At 40.0% G+C, this 25,071-nt stretch overlaps 1 protein-coding gene across 1 annotated transcript in view; it reads right to left on the bottom strand.

The window, feature by feature from the left end:
• SLC38A4 (solute carrier family 38 member 4) overlaps positions 1–23,541 on the bottom strand; it is a gene marked incomplete at its 3' end in the record, with an annotated part of 29,894 nt that extends 6,353 nt beyond the window's left edge. The window contains exons 1-12 of the mRNA XM_084255209.1: positions 23,371–23,541; positions 19,393–19,486; positions 18,067–18,182; positions 13,581–13,654; positions 13,072–13,164; positions 9,160–9,241; positions 8,985–9,067; positions 8,826–8,884; positions 7,669–7,944; positions 7,497–7,576; positions 6,142–6,242; positions 3,574–3,698 (exon numbers count right to left, since the gene is read on the bottom strand). Of these exons, the coding sequence (XP_084111335.1) occupies positions 3,574–3,698; positions 6,142–6,242; positions 7,497–7,576; positions 7,669–7,944; positions 8,826–8,884; positions 8,985–9,067; positions 9,160–9,241; positions 13,072–13,164; positions 13,581–13,654; positions 18,067–18,182; positions 19,393–19,486; positions 23,371–23,489 (1,302 nt within the window). The 5' untranslated portion in view covers positions 23,490–23,541. The remainder of the gene's footprint in view (positions 1–3,573; positions 3,699–6,141; positions 6,243–7,496; positions 7,577–7,668; positions 7,945–8,825; positions 8,885–8,984; positions 9,068–9,159; positions 9,242–13,071; positions 13,165–13,580; positions 13,655–18,066; positions 18,183–19,392; positions 19,487–23,370) is intronic.
• Between the last annotated feature and the right edge of the window lie 1,530 nt (positions 23,542–25,071).

Genomic DNA, 25,071 nt, shown 5'->3' with positions numbered 1-25,071 from the left:
CTTTACTATCAGAAAATGAAGCAGAAGTATCTGAAGCATTTCAGGCAAGATTCTGGCAGGTAGAATTTCTGCCTGTATGTTCGGAATAGAACCATCAGGATTATTTGGTTCTGGTTTTTTTGGTGGAGATGTGTGAACTTTTTGCATGAAGATCAGCCCAAGCCAAGGAGGGAGAGTCCCATATTAGTTACCCCTACCCACATCACCCCATTCCCAGCAATAAGAGAGGGAAAAGAAATGTTGGACTTCTGGTGAAAAAGCCAGAGTCCTAATGCACTTTATTTATTCACTCATTCTTCAAACATTTCAGCCAGTTACAATGTGCCTTTTACTAAGAAGTATGTGTGCTGAATTAACTGAACTGGAGAAAAGACAGACACTAAATGGAAAAGCAGCGTATCAACAAAAAACAAACAACAATCCCTTGTCATCATTCTCTGAGTTCCAAAGAAACAGAGTCCATTCATCATTTGTTGAAAGAAGGAGAATATAAACAAAAGACCTACAGCTAATAGCTTTTAATCCAGGTTAGGTTGCATTTCCTTTATTATTTATATGTTGGAGTATCAAAGCAGGCAAACTTCTTACTGGTCTAACATTTCTTGATTCCAAGAAACCTGTCAGTAGAAGATGCTGGAATTCTGTGCTAGTCACACTGAAAATCTTGGCTCTAAATTGTGAAAAAAAATCTAACAAAAACACCGCCACTGTCTTCTGTAGCTTTGGGGGACAGTGTCTGAATTCAGTCTGGGGCTGAGCTTGGGACCAGGAGGTTGGACTCACTTTATGACCATGGGGTCTTGTGTCATTACTCCAGAGCCTCACCTAAGCTGTAGCTCATGGCAAATCTCAGCAAGAGGACTAGCTTCTGCTTTTGCTAGAAAGGCCATTTAACATCTCAAGAAAAGGCAGGATTAATTTGAAGAACATATTCCTTTGCAGACTTTTTTTTTTAAGATTTAAAAAAAATTTTTATTTATGTATGCATATAAGAACTGGGGTCCAGGCCAGAGGTATGCAGGGGTGAGAGGATTCCCCAGAGACAGAGTGGGGAACAGAACAGGCAGATTGATTGAAATACACTGCCGAGGGGAACAGCAGGCGAGTCAGGAGAGGTCTGCTGCGCCATGTGGGTCAGCTCCCTGGCAGGGGATGGAACTCAGGCTTTTAGTGGCTGGTGATAGCTTGATAACACTGAGACTTAACCCCTATGCCATCAGGGAGGCCCATTGTGGCAGACATTCTTTTTTTTTTTTTTTTTTAAGATTTATTTATTTATTTATACAAGAACCGGGATACAGTCAGAAGCGCGGGAGGGTGAGAGGATTCACCAGAGACAGAGCAGGGAACAGAACAGGCAGACTGATGAAATACATTGCTGGGCAAGGCAGGAGAGGTCTGCGGCGCCATGTAGGTTTCTCCCTGGCTGGCTGGGATCAAACCCACGCTGCAGAGGCTGCGGACAGCTTCGCAGTGGGGCACTCAACCACCTGTGCCACCAGGAAGGCCCATTCTTGAGCACATTTTGTGCCAAACATAGGGCACATCCCTAACTCCCAGGGATCTATAACCTGGGCCAAGGCCAGCATTTACAGAGACCACCTCAGCGGAACACAGTTTGGGCAAAGGCAGACTTAGGTACAAAATGTTTCATAAATGCTAAAATTGAGTGAAAATCCTTAATGAAGGGTCATGGTTATTTTTCTAAAATTTGGTTCTAACGACTATGACTACTTTTGGTTCTAATGAGACATGTATATAAATTCTGGCTGTTTGTGATGGTCAGATTCACACCAGAGCTTTATTTGTCGCATAGGGGAAGAATTTCTAGAGGGAGATTGGAATTTGTAATGTCGAGGCAAAATGGTCATCAGTAAGTGAAAAGCTGACTTTCATGTCCTCTTAGCATGACCTCAGCCAACGACCTTGGGCTTCGAGCCCTGCGTTATGTCACTGGTACTGACCAGCAGGCGACCACAGCCATATCCGTTTATCTCCTGAGACCACAACCCCAAAGCACTATATTTAGGGCTTGTGAATAAAGCAAAAGAAATGCATACAGCAGATTTCTTTTACAAAATGCTTTGATTCAATAACAATGTGAGTGCCCGCTGTGTAACAAAACTTCGTGACATTTTTATGCACTGAAAATAAAAGTACTCCAGATATTCTTTTCTCAGTGACGCTACTTGCTTGGAGGTTTTACCCTTTAATACACTTTCTGTCTCCAGCTGTCTCCTACCTTCTACCCAAGATGGAGCTGATTTTAGGCTAAAGCTGTGTGCATGTCACTTGAAATACTTTCAGATATATGAGAGGCAGGGCATTATTTAAGAGTAAAATAGTCACCACATAGTAATAAGGATTTGATTTCATGCACTCATGAAAAAGGAATGTGCCAAAAAGTATTTCAGCACACGAGTTTCATTTAAGGAAACCACATTATCATTTATGAGCAGCCCTTGTGCCAGGCTGGGTATGGAACATTCTGTACAGGACAGTGTCATCGATTTCCCCTCTAAAGTAAGGGAGTGCACACAATGTTTTCGAAAGCAGTTGAGCTGGCAGGACAGCACATTTATTTATCTACAGGTGGTGATGCTACCTCCCGCAGCCCTGTGATCTCAGGATAACTGACGCCAGAGGAAAATGCCAAGAAGGGGCAACCCCAGGCCAAGGCTGCCAGATGGCACATGCCAGTTTTCAAGGCCAAAAGATACACAACAGTACTATGGGTACCATAACTATTTTTTGAGAAATTTGTTTCTACTATGTTGTTTTCCTAATAAATTCCCTTCTCAATAGCATTCAAGGAACCAGATTAAATAAAGCCACTTTGGGGTGTTTCTTTAGCCCTGCAGGAAAAAGGAAGAGCTTCAAAACATAGGCAAAAATGCAATGTGATTTGAAAGTTCATGTGTTTTTGGTCTTAGCAAATATATGAACTCCTATTCATTTTTACTAATCCACAAGACAGAGGTTCAAGATCTGAATTTTGCATTTAAATTAAAAAATACATTTCAGGGCCTCCCTGGTGGCGCAAGGGGTTGAGCACAGCACTGTGAAGCTATCCGCGGCCTCTGCAGGGGGCTACCCACATGGTGCAGCAGACCTCTCCTGTCTCACCCACTGCTCCCCTCAGCAGTGCATTTCAGTAGATCTGCCTGTTCTGCTCCTCACTCTGTCTATGGTGACTCCTCTCACACACCCACACCGACCCCCAACCCCCGCCACCCCGCACCTCTGGGTACACCCCTGTTCTTGTACACATAAATAAATATTTAAAAAATATATATTTCAACATCAACAAAACTGGAAAACAAACACATAAGTAGAAGTAGGTGTTGTAATTTTTCCCCCTACACTTTAAAAAGACTTAACTTCCTAGAGACAGTTTCTACATCTATATAGCAAATGAGTTTCAGTTGTCTCCCAGATGCTCCATAAAAACAACAACGTTCTTAGCATCACAGTTGCATATCCACCTGATAATTAAATTCCCATCGGATCAGAACATATGCACAAGTGTCTGCGGCTAAACAGGAGCCCTCCATCAAAGCATCGTATACTTACTGGGAACAGGACGATGGGCACGGTCAGTGTCACAGCCACCAGCACCGCCAGGCGCACCATGAGGAGAGGGGTGTCGAATGTGTACACTTTGCTGTAAGCATGAAGTAACTCATCTTCAACTTCCCCTGCAGAGATGAAGAAAAGAATGAGTCCTCTGTTGCTGTGAGCCAGCATGGATCACCTATAGAAACATTTCTTCTCTCTCTTTTTTCTTAAGATTTATTTATTTATAATTGTGTAGAAGAACTGGGGTGTAGACAGATGTGCAGGGGGCGAGAGGATTCCTCAGAGACAGAGTGGGAGCAAAACAGTTGCATTGACTGAAATCCACTGCTAAGGGGAGCCGCGGGTGAGACGAGAGTTCTGCTGTGCCATGTGAATCAGCTCCCTGGCTGGGGATCGAACTCAGACCTTAGCAGTGATAGCCCTGAGACTCAACCCCTAGGCCACCAGGGAGGCCCGATAGCAACATTTCATGGAGGGACACAGAGCAGTGGAAAGAACCCAGGTTTGGCAGCCCAGACCCCTGTCTCTGGGTTTATGAGCTGTATGACCCTTCACATGAACAAAGGGGCCCCCAAGCTTATAAAGTTGCAGGTGTTAATGTAAATTTGCTAAGGCTCATTTGCATGGTGATAAATCTCTCTCTCAACATACACTGCTGCTACACGGAAGCATCACAAAACCTACGACAAACCGAAGTTCTCTGGTGGACGCTCTGGACAGGTTCAAGCTCTGCTGTTCTCAACCTCACATTTTGGTAGCTTCTTCCCTTGGCTTCTCCAAACCCAGCATAGAATCCCAAGGACACATGACCTCTAACACTTTTCCAGCCTCAACAATTATGACCCCATCATTGCACCAAGGGACATAATTTGGGACTTTTTCAAGTCTTTGCTTGTTTTGAGCCGGTGTTGTATTGGAGCCGGTGTAAGTGACATACATTGATGAATTTTACAGGCTCTCCCATGGAATATCAATCTAAGATTAAGACCCTGCCCTCCTGGAAAACATATTCATCCAGAGCTCCAGACACAAATGACAAGGAGACACTTGTAGAACCAGAGGTAGTTTGCCATTTCCATTACTCCCTCAAAATTAGACAAAGAAGGTAAAAGTACCTTTAATGATATTGACATGATTTTCATTAATTCTCAACTGACAAGGAGTTAGCACCTGTGAAGTGAGGCCTTGATGACAGTCATTTATTAGCTAGACAGAGTAAAATCCAAGCTAATGGTGCCTCCCCTTCTTTCCCCACTTGTTATCAATTTATCAAGTCAATCAGAAAAAAATGCAAGTGAGAGATTTATATAAAAAATACATTTATACTGATAACAGTGATTAGTGCCATCATATGCAAATAGGTCATCAGTGTTTCATTCCTTGAAATTTGTCTATAGGGTCATTTGTCATGGGAAGCAACAATAATTCTACTCCTTTGTGTCCTGTTAAAATGCCACAGAAGGACCTCCCTGGTCCTTAGGTATTAGTCTCAGCGCTGTCACTGCTACAGCCTGAGTTTGGTCCCCAGCCAGGGAGCTAACCTACATGGTGCAGCAGACCTCTACTGTCTCGCTCGCTGCTCCCCTCTGCAGTGTTTCAGTAGATCCATCTGTTCTGCTCCCCACTCTGTCTCTGGGAATCCTCTCACCCACTGCCCTCCACCCCCACACCTCTGGTCTACACCCTAGTTCTTCTATTGCCCCAAAAAATGCCATAGAAGAAATGTTTCAAGTATAACTTAATGTGGCCATCATCACTTTTATTTCTCCATTAGTGCATTCCCAGATTTAACAGAATTCGGTCATGCACTTCACTTTTCTTAGAAAACCACTTACTATAACAGACTAGAAGGGATGAGTCAGACATCTGCCTTATGCTCCAAATCCCCAGATTCAATGTGACCAGTAATTAAGAAGCAAATTCTAAATCAAGGACTTGGTATTTTTTCTGTCATTTCCTTGGTAGTTATTCCACCCAAATAGTTTTACAACATGCAATTGAATTCACCTCCATTGCTTCTTCCCTGAAATGGACAAGGGAGTCAAACAAGAAATATTTTTTACCCCCCGAGGAAATAAATTAAATTTGAGGGATGTGTTATATATAATGTGTGTGAATTCACAAACTGTTGTAGCCTGTTAGCCAGACTAGTTCAGGTCCCATTTTCTTAAGCCAGTGACAAGCATGTTAACTGCTTACGTGCATCTAGAGATCACACAGCTGGGTAACTATAAGAATTGTGCCTAGGCCTCGCTGGTGGCCTAGGGGTTAAGTCTCAGCATTGTCACACTATGGCCTGAGTTTGGTCCCTGGCCAGGGAGCTGACCCACATGGCGCAGCAGACCTCTCCTGTCTCACCCGCTGCTCCCCTCAGCAGTGGATTTCAGTCTGCCTGTTCTGCTCCCCACGCTGTCTCTGGGGAATCCTATTACCCCTGGCACCTCTGGCCTACACCCCAGTTCTTCTACACACACACACACACACACACACACACACAAAGGATCGTGCCCACTCAGACTGATGGCCAGTTTACCCAGGAGGATGACTTTGAGAGTGACCTACCATAGAAGGTCAAGTAGCCAAATAGGGCAGCAAGCAGGTACATGATGAGCATCCCTGTGATGGAAATATTTGATACCGCTTGCATCTTCCTCCGGGACCGACTGAAAAAAAAAATGTTTTTAACTTATGAAAATCTCACTTTTTGCATTAAAATGTAAAAAAGTAATGGAAGCATATAGGTCTGTGCTGCTTATGATAAATTCACCATTCTCTTACAGAACGATAGCTTGTTTAAATTTGTCTTAGAGAAATGTGGAGAAGTTGGAATATGGAAATTTTTCTTAAACATTACTCTTTCAGTCTTAGGAAAAAACATTTTCCTAGAAGAAGACCAAGCTATTCTGGGTTGATAAGTAAGCTTTTCTGCTGAGTGTTTAAGAATGTGATTTATGTAAAGATCAAACTGGCTTCTATGTAGAAAGTTTTCATATCTCATGAAACATGGGCTTACTAAAGAGAGGAAACTACTAGAATAGCAAAGCACTACTTCCAGGAGTTCAGAATACAGAGCTGATATTATTAAGTGGACATTTTCTGGAAACCTCTCTAGGTGTTCAGCTACTTTACGTCAATTATCAGACCTCTAGAATAACAACTACATATGATTTTCCAAGTTAATAAAAGTCACTAAAGTAACTGAAAGTGTTCAAAGAAATTTTATGAGGTAAACTTTATAAATTTATAGATAAAGTTATTGTTATTTAGTGAGGATGAAGACTGAGGTTATTGATGTCTGGGTGAAAGAAGTTGAGAATTATTACATGATACCATCCCCAAGGAACAAGGGCTCAGAGCCATATATCCTCACCAAGTATATGTCAAGATCAAGGGGAAAGCATATTAATGAATCACATAATACCAGCTAGAAGAAACAAGGTTGTTTAGACTGTGTCTCCACCGCTCAGATTACAGCGAAGATCAGATGTTGGCACCTTCCTGGGGTGAGTTTCTTCTGGACAAAGGTTAGGGATTGACCACCAATGACACTGATGGCCTTGCTAAGCCTAATTTTTGGTCTACATGGATGTGATCATTTCTGGTTCAGATGGCATCACTGCTTTCCATCAAATCCAAGTTCCCTTTGCCTGTCCAAATTGGCACCTCCTCTCTCTGCTCTGAACCACCCTCCACAACCTCACCCGATCATCAGATTGCAGAAGGAAGGAGATAAAGTTGTGAGTGCGATGACAAGACTGACTCACATCTTTTTGGTTAAAAAACATGGCTGATGGGTGATAGAAGCACAGCCTTTCTGTGAAGAGAAAGCTATAAAACTAGGTCTCTGTATAAAACACCTGGAACATATAAGCCCATTTTCAAAGCAAATGAGAATGCTAACAGGATGGCCGCCTTACTCTTTCAGTTCACTGTAGATGGGGAGGACCTCAGGGTGGCATACAAACGCAAATGCTAGGATTGGAATTGTATAGGCCGTCTGAAAAACAAAGACACATGTTAATGGATCCCTAGGCTTATGGAACCAAAACTCATTGCTGGGCTTGTAGGACGCCCGGGCCTCTCACTTACCCGGTAGTTGAATACAAAGTACTTGGGCTGACACTTGTCATCACTCTGAGCTTCATATTCAACACCACTGTCATGGAGGGAGTGTGTGGCCTGGTTCTCGTCAAGCCCCATGGGGTTCTGGTGGGTGTAATCCATCATGAAGTTCACACCACCACTCTCAGAGTTGTTGGGTAAAGTCATCATGTGCATTGGAAGAGTATTGTTGAAGGTGAGATTTCCAACATTGTGATCCAGAATGGGCAGAGGGCAGGGTATTTGGAATTTCTTGTAAATCACCTAGACCCAGTCATTCAAACAAACAGACAAACAAACAAGCAAGTCAGTTTGGGAGGAAAAGCGGTGAAATGAAAATCTGTATGTGTGCCGTCATGGGTGAGGCTGAGAGGCTTCTGCTGAGGATTCCCTTTAGACTAATGGACCATAGAGACTCCTTGTAACCTTTGTTCCAAACAAAGTGTTGGAAGTATGATTGGCAGCCCTGCCCCTCAGAGTTGACACAATCATGTTTTGCAAGAATCTATCCTAAGTTTGAATTATATCCTTCCATGAGAAAGATAATTTTCTCACCACATTTCATATTTTTTATTTCTTCAAACTAATGATAATATGGGTCATCAAAAATTCTCTCCTCTTGCATTGCCTTTCTGGGGAAATGCTGTATTAATTCTGGTATCCATGATATTACCAAAAATTCCCCCTTTAGGAAGATAGTGGAGGTTTGGAGGGAGTATTTCTTCTCTAATTCCCTATATCACTCATCTTCATGGGTAGAACATGTAAGAGGAATAGGTGAATTCATGTGGCTGTGATTAATTCTAGTCTACTCATTGCTCTTCTGAGACATTTCTCTTCTTCCTCGACTTTTCTAAATCTGGTTATTGTCTTGTTTTTGCTTGAAGTGTTCTTTTAGTCCAAATACACATTGAGTATGCCTAGAACATATCACTTGAAATTATCTTGACATTTTAACTTAACTACTTTTAAACAGCCACTCTTCTTTCATTCCAAATTAGAATATAAGAAAGCTGCTTGTGACATGAGAATGATTTCATGCTCGTGCAGTGCCCAGACAAAAATGGAGATACTATCAATAATTCAGGCACTAAAAGCTTCTCATGTCCACCAAGCTCCAAGGATCACATCCATAAGTCACTTACCACACTGACAAAAAACACCATGCAGGTGAGAGAAAATCCACTGGTATAACCAAGGTAACCTAGGAGTTAGCAGAGAAATTCTGAAAGGTGAATATGGTATCTACAATCAGCTTACCTATTAGAATACGAAACGAAAATAAAAATTGAAAGTGACTTTACCTAGATTTTTAAGAAGAGAAAGTGGAAGAATGACTCCAACAGACACAAATATGACGAGGTAGTTACCATTGAGGTACCATTCTCTAGGAGAGAGAGAGAGAGAGATGGGGACATTAGGACTAGAAAAGTCCTTGCAGAAGGAGCCATTGGACATCACAGAGAACGTACGACATACCCACTGTTTTCTTCAAGTCCCATGAATGCTCTGATTACTTCAGGCAGTTCATACTTGATGATAAAGAGGTAGCTTGACATTGCTAAAATGGAAAACAGGACAGTTTAGCCAAGCATTTAGCACTGACTCACTGTAAGTTGTGAGAACTCCTGGTATTCGGGGGTGTTCGTTCTCAGTAAAATGAGCATTAATCCCCATGGAAAGAGTCACTCATGAGTGTTTGTATTGTGCCCAAGTTCTTTAAAAAAAATAGATGTGTGGTCCTTTGGCTCTGGCAGATGGACCTTTGTATCAATTTCAATGTTAGTTTTGGGTTAAATCTAGAGGTTTTCAATGGAGCTGTTGTTTCAAAGGTTTTCCCTCATTAGTTATAAATCATCACTGTTATAAATCACTGTGCTGAGTATGCCAGTCAGTACCTATGGCTGGATCTGGGGTCTAGCACCAGGAGGTAAGAACCAGAAGAGGGGCAGCAGAGTGGAGTGGAACAGACTTGTCACTCCCTGTGGCTTTTCCCAGATGGGCACCAGTCTAGTTCTCTGTAATGTCCTGAGGGGCACACAGAGTCTCAGGCCAGTGACTGATCAAAATGGAGTCACCCTAGATCAATCAAAGAATATAGATGATGATAGCTTCTCTCCCTTTTGTCAATGAAGTTTTTCCCCTCTCCTTTTGGTCAAATAAGAAATTATAAAAACAGGAGAAATTTCTTGAGCATTTAGGTAAGTGACAGGTATGTGATCACTTACTCTTCTGAAAATCTGAAATGGAATGAAATCCAGAAACCCTGTATCTGGAGCAGTGCTGAGCTTATAAATAAGCACAGCATATAACTTTGTCACAAGTGTAGCAATTTATGCAACAACACTTTCCCCAAGTCATTTGACACATGACCAAAAGATGCAGTTAAAAAATAAAATGGACAAGATTTGCATTGCAGCTTTAATTATATGCTCCATCCTTCTGGTAACAGAAATTTAAAGTAATAGCTATTAATAGCTTAACAACATTTTCTGAACATCAAATAAAAGTAATAGTGGTGATAATTTTCAGCACTGGTTAGCCCTGCACATTACTATGCATCTGATGATCTGAGAACCCCTTTGAAATAGCAATATGTTATTTATATTTATATTTATATTTATTATATTTATTCCTCTGCAGCGGATATACAGCTTTTGAGAGCTTAAATGACATGTCCAAGATCACACAGTCTGAAAATAACAGACCACATCTAGAACATGAGTTCCCGGATTTGGGGACAGTGTTTCTTCCCTTGGTAAAATAAAATGATTTTTACATACCCAGTACGATTTCTGTAAACATTATTTAGTTAATCTTTACAAAGACCTTGGCTAAAGCTACATCTTACAGAGGGTAAACATAGGAGATATTTCTGATTAACTGGCTCAGTGCAGTACCATTCAATTTTAGAGCTATTAATTGCTGACTTTAAGTGATATCACCACTGTTAATGTGTTTGGTCTTCAAAAATTCAGAATGATCCAGACCTGTCTGGGTAATGTCAACATTATTCTGCTAATGTTGAAACATCCGTGGTAAATGTTAATTTTTCAGAGGACTGAGAAAATTAAAAATTAAATGTTTTAAATACGGAATGTTGCTAAATACAGAACTACTTATGCCAAAATAATCATAAAGAATAACTAAAGTGAGAACCTTTTTAGGGAGGAGGTATGAAATTTCCTCTCCCTTCCTTATAGTCACACTTTTTGAGTATAAGGCTTGATGAATAATAAACCACCTGATTATTTTGTTATTGTTTAGAAGCTACAGACAATGGTTTTCCCCAGACTCTTGGGTTCAGGGATGAATATGTTTATGTTGGTTATTTTAGTTGTCAAATAAGCAAATAAGCAAATTAAAACAGCAATGAGGTGTTCCTGGGAAATGATTGATACTTTACATCTTGATAGGGCAGAAAGTTTGAACCAACTCTAAGGCAGTCTATTTAGTGAGGGCTGGGAGAATTATTTGCTTGTGTCCCAAAATCAATAAAATGAAAGATGTAATTGTGGTGTTACTACCAAGTTCTACTCAAGATGAGAGTCTAAATATAAAAAATATGCGAAGAAATACAAATTATTAAGATATGGCTGGATTTCATTTATCTCCTTACCAACTATGCATTAACAGGAGTAGCTATCATTGAATAAAGCTTATTAAAACAAGTGCTACCTTCCAGAAATCCTAGATAACTCCAGGGATTTTATTTATCAGAAGAGGGTTACCTCCTCAAAATATGTCTATGCAAGTTTACTGTTGCAGCTTTGTGTGCAACAGTGAAAAACAAGAGGCAATGAAGACTCAAGTTTGTGCAATGAAAAACTCAAGTTGTTAAAAAGAAGAATATGCAATTGCATTCGAGACATATTGTTAAATAAAAAAACAAACTGCCATCAGTATTATAAAGTTACCTCATTTTAACAACATATTTGTTAAATTTGACAAGAAAACCTGGAGTAGTTATTTCTATAGTTATTTCTATGACTTACATAAACATTTCTTTATAACTTATGCAACATTTTAGATTTTTACAATTCGCATATATTTGTCTTATAATTATAAAAAGACCCACTTGAAAGTAATCAGGAGGACTCCAAACAAACGGGTATTGAATCTGTGAGCTGGTAAGGAAGCATTTACTGAATCCTTATTTTGTTTGTAGCATATGTTGTCTTATTTCACCTTGGCAAAGACCTTGTGAAGTCCTCTCATTTTCATAGATGGAACAGCTAGACTAAGAGGACTATAGTGATTTTCCCAAGATCATAAATGGTGCCAGAAACAGACTTAAATTGCATCAGAATCTAGAGGTCTATTCTCTACTTGAGTTTGAAAATGTCTTTAAAAAACAGATACAGAGAAACAGGGCCAATGGACTCCGTAAGAAAGTGTCCTTAATAGCCTAGAGAGGCTATGGATAGTATACAAGGAGAGGGAGTGGGAATGGGATAGAGGGAGAGAGAGAAATGACAGAATGAGAAATGTGTGGTGTGTGGGGCGGGGTGGGGGGAGGATTTGAAGATGACATGGTATGGGAACTGAAATTGTATACAGTTTGTTATGGTTTGGCATAGGACACAGGGAATGGACAGCTGGCTGGCTGGATAGATAGACAGACACGGTAAGTAGGTAGGTAGATAGACAGACAGATAGAGAGATAGAAAGAAGAATTGGTAGGAAAGGTATTGCAAATGCAGGTGGAAGAAAGATGATGAAGGCCCTTATGTATCTGGCCAAAGAATTTAAATTTTATCATAAAAATAATGAGGAAAAATTTTATGAAAGGGAGAAAGAAGAACAGAATTGAATTTGAAAAAGTAAATCTGGAGGTGAATTAGAGACAGGAATATGTGAAACAGGAAGACCAGCCAAAACTGAGGCTACTGCCACAATCTGAGCTAGAAATAGTGATCACCTAAACTGTGCTGCTGATACCTTTGGAGGGTCAAAGGCACAATATGATCACAATGAGGCCAGTGGGCAGACTTATCAGCTGGAACATTGCCAAAAATACCTGTTTTCAGGCTTTACTTGAAATTATAATTCAATAGGAAATGTAAGGATCTGTAGAATCAAGGAATCTGTGGGTTCTAATGCTGCCAATGCCTAGCCAGATTTTTACCTTAACATAACTACTGGAGACCAGCTCCACTGACTGACTCTGTACAAGCTCTCTCAGGGACCCAAGCATTTGGCTCTGCCACTTAGATGCCGAATTTTCAGTTTCATGAAATAAATTCAGTCATACATATGAAGCATCAACCGCTCTAGCAATAACAAACAGCACTACTGCTATTTTAAAAAGTAATAAAATGCTTTTAATTGCCATAAGCACTTTATTATTTATTGAGCATTCTTGGTCTATTGAAAGTTCTGCCATCTTACCTCCAATGTTCTGCAGTGTAATAGAAGTGAAAGCTCCAATTTTCCCAGGCCATCCAAATGCTTTCTCCCCTAATTTTTCATAAATTAAAGATCCTACAATCAAAGACAAAAGAACTGTTAAACTTACATTAACGACTAAGATATTTCTATGATAGAATTCTACACTGGGCTCTCAAACATATAAATAAACACTACGTAGAAATTATAAACCCAAGTTACACAATTTTAAAAACCAACACAAAAATGTGTTAACATGGACTCCAAAGTAGTAGCAGGCAGTAAGTCAAAACTGTTATTTCTATTATCTACCTACAATCTTTTTCTATATAGCTTGCATCTAAGCCAGCTGACTTGCACTCTTCACATTTGCTGAAATAACCAAAAACATTGGTGTCCCAAGGAAATAAAATATAAAATTGCCCAAAATCATCCTATAGTTATAGGACTGAGGACTGAAATACTATGATGAGAATCAAAATATAAGGTCTTGAACTTAAGGGCTAGCATACCTCCTTCCTTAGAGGTCTTTAACAGAAGGTGGACTGAATAGAGAGATAATATTGCTACAGCCAGCAGCATGATTCTGTGGAGGGAAGAGAGAGTAGAACAAAGTTTCTATAGTAACAAGATATGATAATTTTAATTGTTACAACCAATGATCACATCAGTCTTCTCAATTACTAATTTCAAAAGTCCTCTCATTTAAATATACATGTATATATAATGTGTATATATCACATCATTATTCATTTTTTTCTATATAGATATAGAAATATCTGTATAATGTTTGCTTTCTCCTCTCAGGTATAGTCCCAGTAAAATTCCCACCACCAAGTCAACCGTGCACCATCACCCTAGTCCCTTGTGCACTTCCCTCCCCTGTTTTGATCCCTCTCCCTCCTCCTCCCCTGCAGAATGTCTCTGATTTCAGTTGCCTGTTAGTTTTATCTATTTATTATTTTCGCCTCTGATCCCTTATTTGGTTCCCCTATATTCCTCCTATAAGTGAAACCATCTGATATTTTCCTTCTGACTTATTTCACTAAGCATAATCCCTTCCAGCTCCATCCATGTTGCTGTGAATGTTATGAGTTTGTCTTTTTCAATTGCTGAGTAGTATTCCATTGTGTATATAGACCCCATCTTCTTGATCCAGTCATCTATTTTGGGGCATTTGGATTATTTCCACATCTTGGCTATTGTAAATAGTGCTGCAATAAACATAGGGGTACAGGTATTCTTTCAAATTAATGTTTTTTTTTGTTGTTGTTGTTCTTTGGGTAGATTCCTAGGAGTGGAATTGCTGGGTCATATGGGAGCTCCACTTTTTAGTAATTTGAGGAACCGCCACACTGCTTTCCATAGTGGTAGGACCAGTTTGAATTCTACAAACAGTGTAGAAAGTCCTCAATTTTGAGGAAGCTGAGAAATTCTTTCCAGAACTCTATATTGTTTATTAATGTCACCAAACTGGAATTTGTTGTATTTTATATGCCAAAACTTATTCCTGAAGTTCCTAACATTTCTTAAGTGTTCCTGAGTAGAAGAATCTGGTTCCTAGAGACACTTTTTGGGGGGTGGGGGGTGGGAGGGGAGGGATTGGGGTCAGAATGGGGGGTTTGCAATTTTATGGGGGAATATAAAAATAAAATTTATTATTTAAAAAAAAAAGAATCTGGTTCCTAACTTAAGATGTTAAATGTAAAATAAAATTAACAAATATTGTATCTATTCACATAGTGTGTGGGTATATGCACATCATCGTGGTCTATATTTTCATCAATATTGATAATTGAAAGGCTGTTCAGTAACCTGACTACACTTTAATCTAAAATGTGGAAATCTGTGGAGTCTGAGTTCCACTTGCACATCAGATGACAAGATAATTTGTGAAACAGAGTCAGGTGATCACATGTTTAATAGAGAACAGAGGCAGGTGAGGGCAGGAAAATCCCCCTTCTTTTGTATTCCCCTCACAACTGAGCCAATTCATTCATAATTCCTGAGGATGTCAATGTGAAAATGTACATTTGGACCGTGAGTTATAAATTTTATAACTGCTCTGGGCCTCCCTGGTGGTGCAGCGGTTCAGTGCTGGGTTGCGAAGCTGCCCGCGGCCTCTGCAGCACCGGTTCGATCCCCGGCTGCTCCCCGGCCACCGGAGGAGGGTCCCACATGGGGCGCAGACTTCTCCTGCCGCCCGCTGCTCCCCTCTGCAGTGTACTTAGGTCCTTCTGCCTGCTCTGCTCCCCACTCTGGCTCTGGTGAATTCTCTCACCCTCCAGCGCTTCTGACTGTACCCAGTGCATGTATAAACAAAACAAACAAAACAAATAAATAAATAAAATAAATTAAAAAAAATGCCTCTATAAAAAAAAATTTTATAACTGCTCTAACTATATTGTACTCTCATCTTTCACAAAATTTATTTACCAGAGCTGTCTAATTAAGGATTCATATATTTTTTCATGCACCTTATGAACCTGCCTGTTTTAAAAGAATTATGTAACTTGAGTTACATAATAATATGGAAAAATAATGTGCACTTCCTATATTCTAAACATATGCTTGCTTTGGCAGAGAACCCTAAAGTAAAGCCAATGAAGTACTATGTCACTTGTGAATTAAGGAAAATAGCTGAAGTCAGTCTATACTACTTGGACCCTACAATGTCTAGCAATTGAATTGCTTTGGCCAAATTAATATGCTAAATATTTATAAATGAAGTGAAACCCTTGATTTTAAAAGTGGAATATTCTCTCATGAAAATGGCCTATGGCTATAGGATTAGGGAAAACTGTTCCTTATTTCTATTCATGAGTAATCTATCCTAATTAATTTAAGTGAGATGTATAATTAAAAAGGAGAAGGCAGACTTTTTATCTTAAAGACAGTGTACATTACAAAAGTATATAATATACATACACATAGGATTACCTCCCTAGCCATTAAGACTCAGAGAATCAGAAAGATGGTTTATCTAAAGCATAAGTTATAAAAGTAAGGTTGTGATAAAAACCCATTTGGCTAAAAAATACTATGCCTAAAACAGTTTAATTAAAGCACTAACACAATATAAATATTTATAGTCTGATCCTTAGCCCTCAAATATCTATGTGATTATTGAATCACAAGTGATGTTCAGAACATAAATAGCATGTATTTGTAGTCTAGATGTTGCATTCTTAGACAGTTATTTAACTCTCTATCATTGCATTAAGAATTGAGATCTGAATACACGTTGATGCCTGACTAACATTAGGCTTTATTCCTGTCAAGAATTCCACTGCTGCCAGCTATGTCTTGGAGATTACCAAGTCATATGTAATGTATATACACATTTGTGATTGTCTATCACAGCCATCGCTGTGTCCATCCTCCTGATCAAGTACATGACAAGCCTGGTTAAAACACATGGATTTAGGAATAAATAAGCTCCAGCACTCTGAAAATACTCCTCGTGTCAGACTCTGTGCTGGATCTTGGGGATATGGACACATGGTGAGTGAAATCATCATGGGCTCAAGTCTCTGGAGATTATAGGCTAGCAAGGCAGGTAGACATCAACCAAGTAAACCAGACAACAACATTAAGTAGCAAAACTATGGTGAACTGAAAATGGAACTACCATATGAGCCAATTATTCCACCCCTAGGAATGTACCCAAAGGGCACAAAACACTTCTTTGAAAGGAAACCTGCACCCTGCTGTTTATTGCTGCACTAGTTACAATAGCCAAGATAAGGAAACAACCCAAATGCCCCCAAGTAGACAAATGAATCAAAAAGTCTGAGATATATATATATATATATATATAGAGAGAGAGAGAGAGTATATTTTGTGCGTGTGTGTATGTGTGTGTATACAATGGAATACTACGCAGCCCTCAAAAAGGATAAACTCATGCCAATTGTAGCAACATGGATGGAGCTGAGAGGGATGATGCTAAGCAAAATAAGTCAGAAGGAAGAAGATAAATATCAGATGATTTTACTTATAGGTAAAATAGAGAGAAACCAAACAAAAGGCCAAGAAAAATACTAAGCTTGCAAGCTGACCATAGATCTGAGGTATCCAGCAGGGGAGGGGTAAGGAGAAGAGTCAAAACAGGGAAGGAAAGAGCACAGGAGACTGTGGTGATGGTTCATGGGTGCGATGGTGGTGGGAGAACTACTGGGACGACACCTGAGGGGAGAAATCAAATACTGTGCAAATACTGAACAACAATGTAAGAAAGTAAATAAATTAATTTGGGGGAAAAATTCAATTTAAACAATAAAAGTTCAAAAAATACGAAATCAAACCCAAAAAGAAAAATGGGCTAAGTAAATGCTCTATGACAAATGTGAAAAAAAATAAAACTATGAAAAGTGCATAAGATGGTAGCCTGTCCCAGTCATCAAGGGTGAAAAAGGTAGCACTGAGGTGAGGCTGAACTGAGCGACGGGGAGTTAATTGGACAAAGAAAGGGGAGAGGATGCCAGGACCAAGTGCAAAGATCTGGTTGTGCGAGAAGATGCACCTCGAAGGGGTCGAGAGAGGGCCTGTGTGCTCCCTGTGCCTGGCCAGAGAAACACGGAGCTGGGAAAGAGCTGGGACTCAGTTGGTCAGGGCTCTGATTGGGATGGGCCCTTTCCCTAAGAATGTGAAAGTCAGACTTGCTTCTGAGAAAGATCCTTAGCATGCTAACTACCAAATTATTTTCAGCATCTCCTGAATAATGAATGACTATCAAACCGTCCCCATACACTGGGCACCTGCTCCAGCATTTAGGTGGTTGAATGCACATATTTTCTGCCACTTGGTTGTGAATGTTTGGTTGGCCTGACTAGACCTCTATTTATTTCTCAGGTTACTGCTTTCTCTCCAAATAAGAGGAACATGCTAGTACTTACTCAGATTAGTCCTGTTCACAAAGATCAAACTGCAGACTGTGGAGGGGAAAGCACACCAGTGGGCGTGGACTTCAGCTGAAACGCAGAAACATTCACTTACACAAAAAGGATGATCCCAGTGTTGGCCATGGCATAGGACAAGCCCAGAATCCCACTGCCCATGATGGCGTTGCTCAGGTTGAACGAAGACATTCCAAAGGAGGTGGCTCCAGGATGCTTGAAGACAAAGGGACACTATTTATTTATTTATTTATTTATTTATTTATTTACTTACTTATATTTATAATGTGGAAGAATTGGGGTGTAGGCCAGAGGTGCAGGGGTGAGAGGATTCCCCAGAGACAGCGTGGGGAGCAGAACAGGCAGACTGACTAAAATCTACTGCTGAGGGGAGCAGCAGGTGAGACAGGAGCGGTCTGCTGCGCCATGTGGGTCAGCTCCCTGGCCAGGGACCAAACTCAGGCCATAGTGGTGACAATGCTGAGACTTAACCCCTAGGCCACCAGGGAGGCCCAGGCATGATTTTATAGTTACCCAGCTGTGTGATCTCTAGATGCACGTAAGCAGTTAACATGCTTGTCACTTGGCTTAAGAAAATGGGACCTGAACTAGTCTGACTAACAGGCTACAACAGTTTCTGAATTCACACACATTATATATAACGCATCCCTCAAATTTAATTAATTCCCTTGGGGGATAAAAAAATATTTCTTTGACTCCTTTGTCCATTTCAGGGAAGAAGCAATGGAAGTGAATCCAATTGCGTGTTGTAAAACTATTTGGGTGGAATAACTACAAAGGAATTGGCAGAAAAAGTACCAAAAACCCAAGTCCTTGATTTAGAATTTGCTTCTTATTTACCAGTCACATTGAATCTGGGGATTTGGCACATAAGGCAGATGTAGCACTGACAGCCTGAGACTCAATCCCTAGGACAGCAGGGAGGTCCCCCAAAGGGACACTTTAGAAGCAAATATTTGCCAAATATTTTTAGGTTATTCTTAACCTCACGTTATCTTTATCAGGGGAGACTGTAATCCAAAATTGAAGAGTAAGACAAAACCACAGTGAATAAAAGCCATGACTTAAATGAAAGCATGTCATTTTCCAAGTAATGTAATGCCTGATTTCAGCAGGGGTCTCAGTAAAAATTAAAAATCCAGGTCAAAGAACACAAAGAAAAAAAAGCAAGTATGACTGCAGATTACATTTGGGTTAGAATGATTTCTCCACAAAACAAATGCATTTCATAAATGATTTATGCAGCCATATGGCCAAAAGGAAAAACAAGCCCTTATTCCAGTAAGGGCCTGAATAAACAGAGAATGTGCTGATCAAGGATTGGAAAATTTCAGTCACATTGTTTTCCCACAGAGACCCAACACCTCAGGTCCTGTTTACCGCCTGCCGGCAGAGATCCACTTACGTGTTCATCCTCATAATCTGCGAGCTTCTTTTCCCCCGAAAAAAATCCGTTGGTCAGGAATTTCTGACTCTCATCATCTCCGTTGGCAAACTGACTGCGCACACAAGCAGGAAAGGAAGGAAGAAAGTGAAAACATGTAAGCAAATGGCCTGAATTATCGTTCTGTTTCAGGTGATCTCAGTACCTGAATTAGGGGAGGAAAAACAAATCACCTACTGCTTCTTTTTCTCTCTTCCACATTGATGTTCCTTCTGCACCAACAACAGAACCCCATTCATAAAGACAACTTGGGAGGGAGGAAGGAAATTATGAAGAAGGAAAATAATTATTTTCATTGGGATTTTTATTCAGCCCCATCTCTTCTTTCTACAATAAGTTCAAGAAAGAGAGCAGGAGCTCATTTTTTGTTCTCACTGACAGTCCTGAAAATCGGGCAGAGCTGGGACTGAATGTTTTCAACCATGACCACACCATCATCAGGTGATTTTATTAGTTCAACATGTAGTCATTAAGTGCCCGGGTGCTGCCACCCTCATCTCATCTGATGCTCACCTATTTATTCTAGAGGGACTTTTGTGCCCTTGCTCTAGGGATTTGGCAACCATGGCTCGGAGAATTGACGAGTACGCCCACACCCCAGCTCCATGTCTGGATGTTCCACAGCACCATGCAGCCCACGAAAGGTCCTATTGTTGTCACTGCCCTCTTTTTCAGGCGCCATATATTCACGCATGCATCCCTTGCAGGAACATAGCTCAGGGAGCCCTCGTCGTATTTAGCTGTTTCTGTGTGTGGATGGGTGCATTTTAATTACTCTGAAAATGTACCTGGATTGCTAAACAAAAAAATTAAAGAAGCCCAATTAATTAGTAGAAAAGTTGATAGGGAAGTAGGACTTTAAGCTGTCCCTCTCCAGAGCACATCCTTACTGGGGTCTGTGGGCACAGGGTGCCAAACATCCCCTCCATGAACTGCCCAGGGACTGCGTCACATGCCTTGCAGATGGTACCACTGCATTTGGACACTGCAAAATATCATATAGCCTTTCTTTTTTATTACATGAAATGTTCACCTATGCATGCTCCTTAACAGTGTTTTCTTATTAGTTAGATTGCAAATTTTAGGGCATTTGTTCCATGAAAGAATAAGATAAAGTAATCAGAGAGTGTTTTATTAAAATAATCCTTAATGATAAAAAAAAAACCCTTAAACAAAAAGTGAAAGAGAATTATTATAGGAGAGCTATACAAACTCTCTTTTAAACAGGAGCTAATCCTGAATACAACCTTGTGAGATAAGGGTATGGCAAGGTTACCTTTTGAGAATAGAGAACAATATAAGGTGTAGACAGAACCAGGAAACAAAAACACAAAGTTTTATGTATTTTTCCAGAACCCAAGGCGTAGATAACCTCACAGAATATTGGTTGGGGAATTCTTCTGTTTCTCACAGGAAGTATGAGGCCCTCCAACACTCACTTCTTACATCACTGCCATCCACCCTCCCTTTCTTGTGCACATTTTAAGAGTCCGTGGCTAATGTGCTTGCTGTGTACAAACTGGTACATGTTGTTCATAGTTGGAAACAGACAATAAGGTGAAATGGAACCTAAAATGGACTTAAGGATCATAAACAAAAACAAAAATGTCACCTAGATTTGAACTCTGGATTGTCCAACACGCTTTCTTTCTTTTTTTTTTTTTTTTACTGTAGTAGATAATCTAGGATTCTTTATTTCACAAGTAGCATGTAGCAATTATAATTATTTCTGTGGCATTTGCATGTTCTTATTTTGGCATGAGATGAGTCAGAGTCATAAAACTTGCCAAGATTGTATAAAAGACATGAGAAATGTCCCCAGTGTCAAAAATATTTTGATATTAAACCCAACATGTATTGGAAGCATGAGTATGATTCCAAATAAATATGATTTATTCCAAATAAATGTGCTGTGCTAAATTTCCAAAACCTTGACATCCAAACCAAACATGAACAAATACATCTTTTCCAAGTGATTATAAAATCGCAATATGTTGACCCATGATTGAATAAGGAATTGAAAAGAAAATCAATGGAGTACTGAAGCTCACGAAAACCATTTGCACTATTTCTATTATGGCTTTTTTGAGGAACAAATGGGGTGACTCTAAAGGGCTGTTTGGGATGGGGACCCTTCAAACTGCCTCCCTCTGCAGGGCTCATATGGAAAAGCCCTTAGGCTTGAATCAGTTCGTTAAGGCTGATGAAGTGCAGAAGCAAGAATACAAATTTATTGAGTAGCACTTATATTCCAGGCATCTGAGCCTCTTCCAAAGAAGCTCAAAGAAGATAAATATCTTCTCCAAAGTCAGCAAAATCTGCTGCAGATCCAAAACTCTGTGCTCAGCCATGCAGTGTCTCCTCAAGTCACCTTAGCTGGTGACACCTAGAAAATGCCAGGATCTACATTTCCATGGCTTCTAGTCCAACAAACCTAAGCGTTTACTGCACAGATGCCTTGGAGGAAAAACAGTACCTCTCCTGCAAACAGTGAATGAAATGAGACTTCCTTATTTGAGGATATTATTCTCTATTCCAGGTCCACATATGATTAAAAAAAAAATACCTTTAAGTCATGCATAATTTGTATTATATAACATATTGTGATAAATTAATTTGCTTATCAAAAATTATTGTTCACCCTCTGTGTATCAACATGTGTGACATATACTGGGACTAAGAAAAGACTACCCAGCTATTGCAGCAGGGTGATTATCTGGATAGGGAGAGGTGCACAAAGGAGGGAATTATCATTTCCATCTGGGGACTGCTATGTATTACATTTGGCTTTGAGCTGCATCTTGAAGGATGAGTGGCGTCAATATAAAGGTGAATGTGTGGGAGATACTAAAAGAGGGCATTCCAGGCAGACAGGGCAGAAAGAGCGAAGGCCCAGGGAGCTATGAAAGGTTGAAAGGTTCAACAAGGTCAAGAAGAGTGTATAAGAGGGGAGCAGGGCAACAGACCAGACAGGAAAACTGACATTGAGGGACAGATCATGAAGGATCTTAGCTGTCAGGCAATGTATAAGCTCTATCTTATAATGAATGTAGAGCAGTTGAAAGGCTTTATTCAAGGCTGGAATCCATCAATTTGCAGTTGTAAAAGATTATTTTTCTTAGAAAGGTGAAGCATTAATGGGAGGAGAGCAAAATGTAATCAGGGTTGTTTTAAAGACAGTTGAAGACCTAAAGTAAGATGGAGAAATAGTGGACATAAAGAAGAGGGTGGGCTTGGAGCATTAATGAGGTAGAACCAACTGGACATAGTCAAACATTGGATGCATGGTTTGGAGGAGGGGCTGAGTCAAAGCTGACAAAAAGGGTCTTTGGATTGAGTTGCTGAGTGATCATAGAGACTTCCACCACGATGGGGATTACTGGAGAAGGCTTCAAAGGGGTTCAATATTAGATGTCACAAGTTTGACTACATGAAGGAGGCATTCAGACACATGAGTCCTCAGTAGAGGTGTATAGTAAACTGTTGGATGTAATGTCCTGAAATTCAGTTGAGAAGTTGAACAAGCTAAAAAGACGGCATATGTTGAATGGGTGAAACCAGGATAGCTGTGAATGAGTGTGCTCATAGGACATATTTAGAGAGAAAAGAATCCCTACAGAACTTTGGAGATGGAACATTTACAGGGTAGGAGGAATCAGAGAAAAAGTAGTCCCAAAGGTAAGAGCAGTGCTCAGTTAACAAAACCAAAATTATCCTGCATTATTAATGGGAATGAGAATACTGTAACCTCAATTCTACATTAGTCGCACAAGGGACCGACAGACACTTCGACGTATACTTCAGGATTGTGGGGTTGATATGTTAACAGCATGGCATTATTCATCTCACAAGGGTCCAATTCTTCCTGAAAAAAAAATCTTGTTTCCCACATGCATAAACCTCGGTTTTGCATGGAAACCAGTCATTTTAATACCTTACCTTCTCATTGCTGCCTTTTCTGAATTCCCCATCCTGCTGTAGCTGTCTTGAACACTTTCTCCACTGACACTCTCATCGTCAAGCTGGATGTTGACATTTCTCAGTTCCATGGGATCCATTTGAGTTGTCAGCGCTTTCTTGTCCACACACGTGCTCCTTCAGTGTAAACAATATACTGTACCTTCAGTTTAAGGCTCTTCCACTTTGTATAGATGTTCAGAACACACTGTTCTGCAAACAGAGCATAAAACAATGTGTTGTTTATAATTTCCTTTAAATTACATGAGTGAAGATGAATCACCTACTTTATATATGTTCTCTCTAAGAACATGAAAAGGAATTAAACTTCTGGAAACTTCACATAAATATGTTCATAAAGTTTCCTGTGCTCAGTACAAAAAGGAAAAAGGGAAGAGAAAAAAATCATTAATAAATTACCAAGCCAGCACATATTTATATAAAAATGGCAGGTGCTTTGCTAGTCACTGTGGAAAGAAAAAAATTTTAAGCTATAACAGCAGTCTTTAAGAAGTTGTAAGTATTTATAAGTAGTTGCATGACTTAAAAGGCAGGGTACAAAGGTAAATTATTGAAAAAGGAAGTTTGCCAAGGGCAGAATCTCTCAGTGTCTTTCCTGGTAGTAACAGAAGAAAATTACCACTTTAATTTGCTACTTGGGAATGAAAGAATTAACACTACTAAAATGCTTTATAACATGCAACACAGGGCAGGGTGGAGTTTAAGATATGACTTTGTAGCTACTTGGAGCATTAAGCCAAAGTTCAGAATAGTAACAAAAGGGTACAGATTTATCTTGGAGCTAGTAGCATCACCATATATATAAAATTAAGATGTGTTTGGGCTGCCCCAGTGGCGCAGCAGGTTGAGCGCAGTGCTGTGAAGCTGTCCGCAGACTCTGCAGCGCGGGTTCGATTCCCAGCAAGCCAGGGAGAAACTCACGTGGCGTGGCAGACCTCTCCTGTTTCGCCCGCTGCTCCCCTCAGCAGTGTATTTCAGTCAATCCGCCTGTTCTGCTCCCCACTCTGTCTCTAGTGAATCCTCTCACCCTCCCATGCCTCTGGCCTGTACCCCAGCTCTTGTATAAGAATAAATAAATCTTTAAAAAAAAATTAAGATGTGTTTGACAACAAAAGGGATCCAATTTTCAGCATTTGCTCTGTCTTTAATTCAACAGATTTCAGCACAAGAGTTTTATCATTTTAGATCTCATTTTCCTCTGTCATAAAACTGAAAAGGGGTGCACTGGCACTATGAGAAAAAAAATGTTGCAAATCCATTATATATTGTTAATACAATTTCATTTGGAATTTTTACTGTTAAAAATTTTTCAATTCCCAGCCGACCAGGGAGATTCCCATATGGTGGGGCAGACCTCTCCTGTCCCACCCACTGCTTCCCTCAGCAGTGTGTTTTGGTCATTCTGCCTGTTCTGTTCCCTGCTCTGTCTCTGGTGAATTCTCTCACCCTCCCGAGCCTCTGACCTGTACCCCAGTGCTTGTATAAATAAATCTAAAAAAAAAATTATCCAATTCTCGGTGAAACATATTGGGAGAAACTACCACTCTTGGAAGGTTGATTCTGGAATCTATGCTACCGATCTGGTAAGAAAATTCTGAGCAGAGAAGATAAGATAAAAATTGCTCCAGATCTTATGAAATTTATAAATTCCCTGAAAAATAT

Source organism: Talpa europaea, assembly GCF_964194135.1.
Source record: "Talpa europaea genome assembly, chromosome: 15".
Taxonomy (NCBI): Eukaryota; Metazoa; Chordata; class Mammalia; order Eulipotyphla; family Talpidae; genus Talpa; species Talpa europaea.
This window is presented reverse-complemented; position numbering and strand designations above follow the sequence as displayed.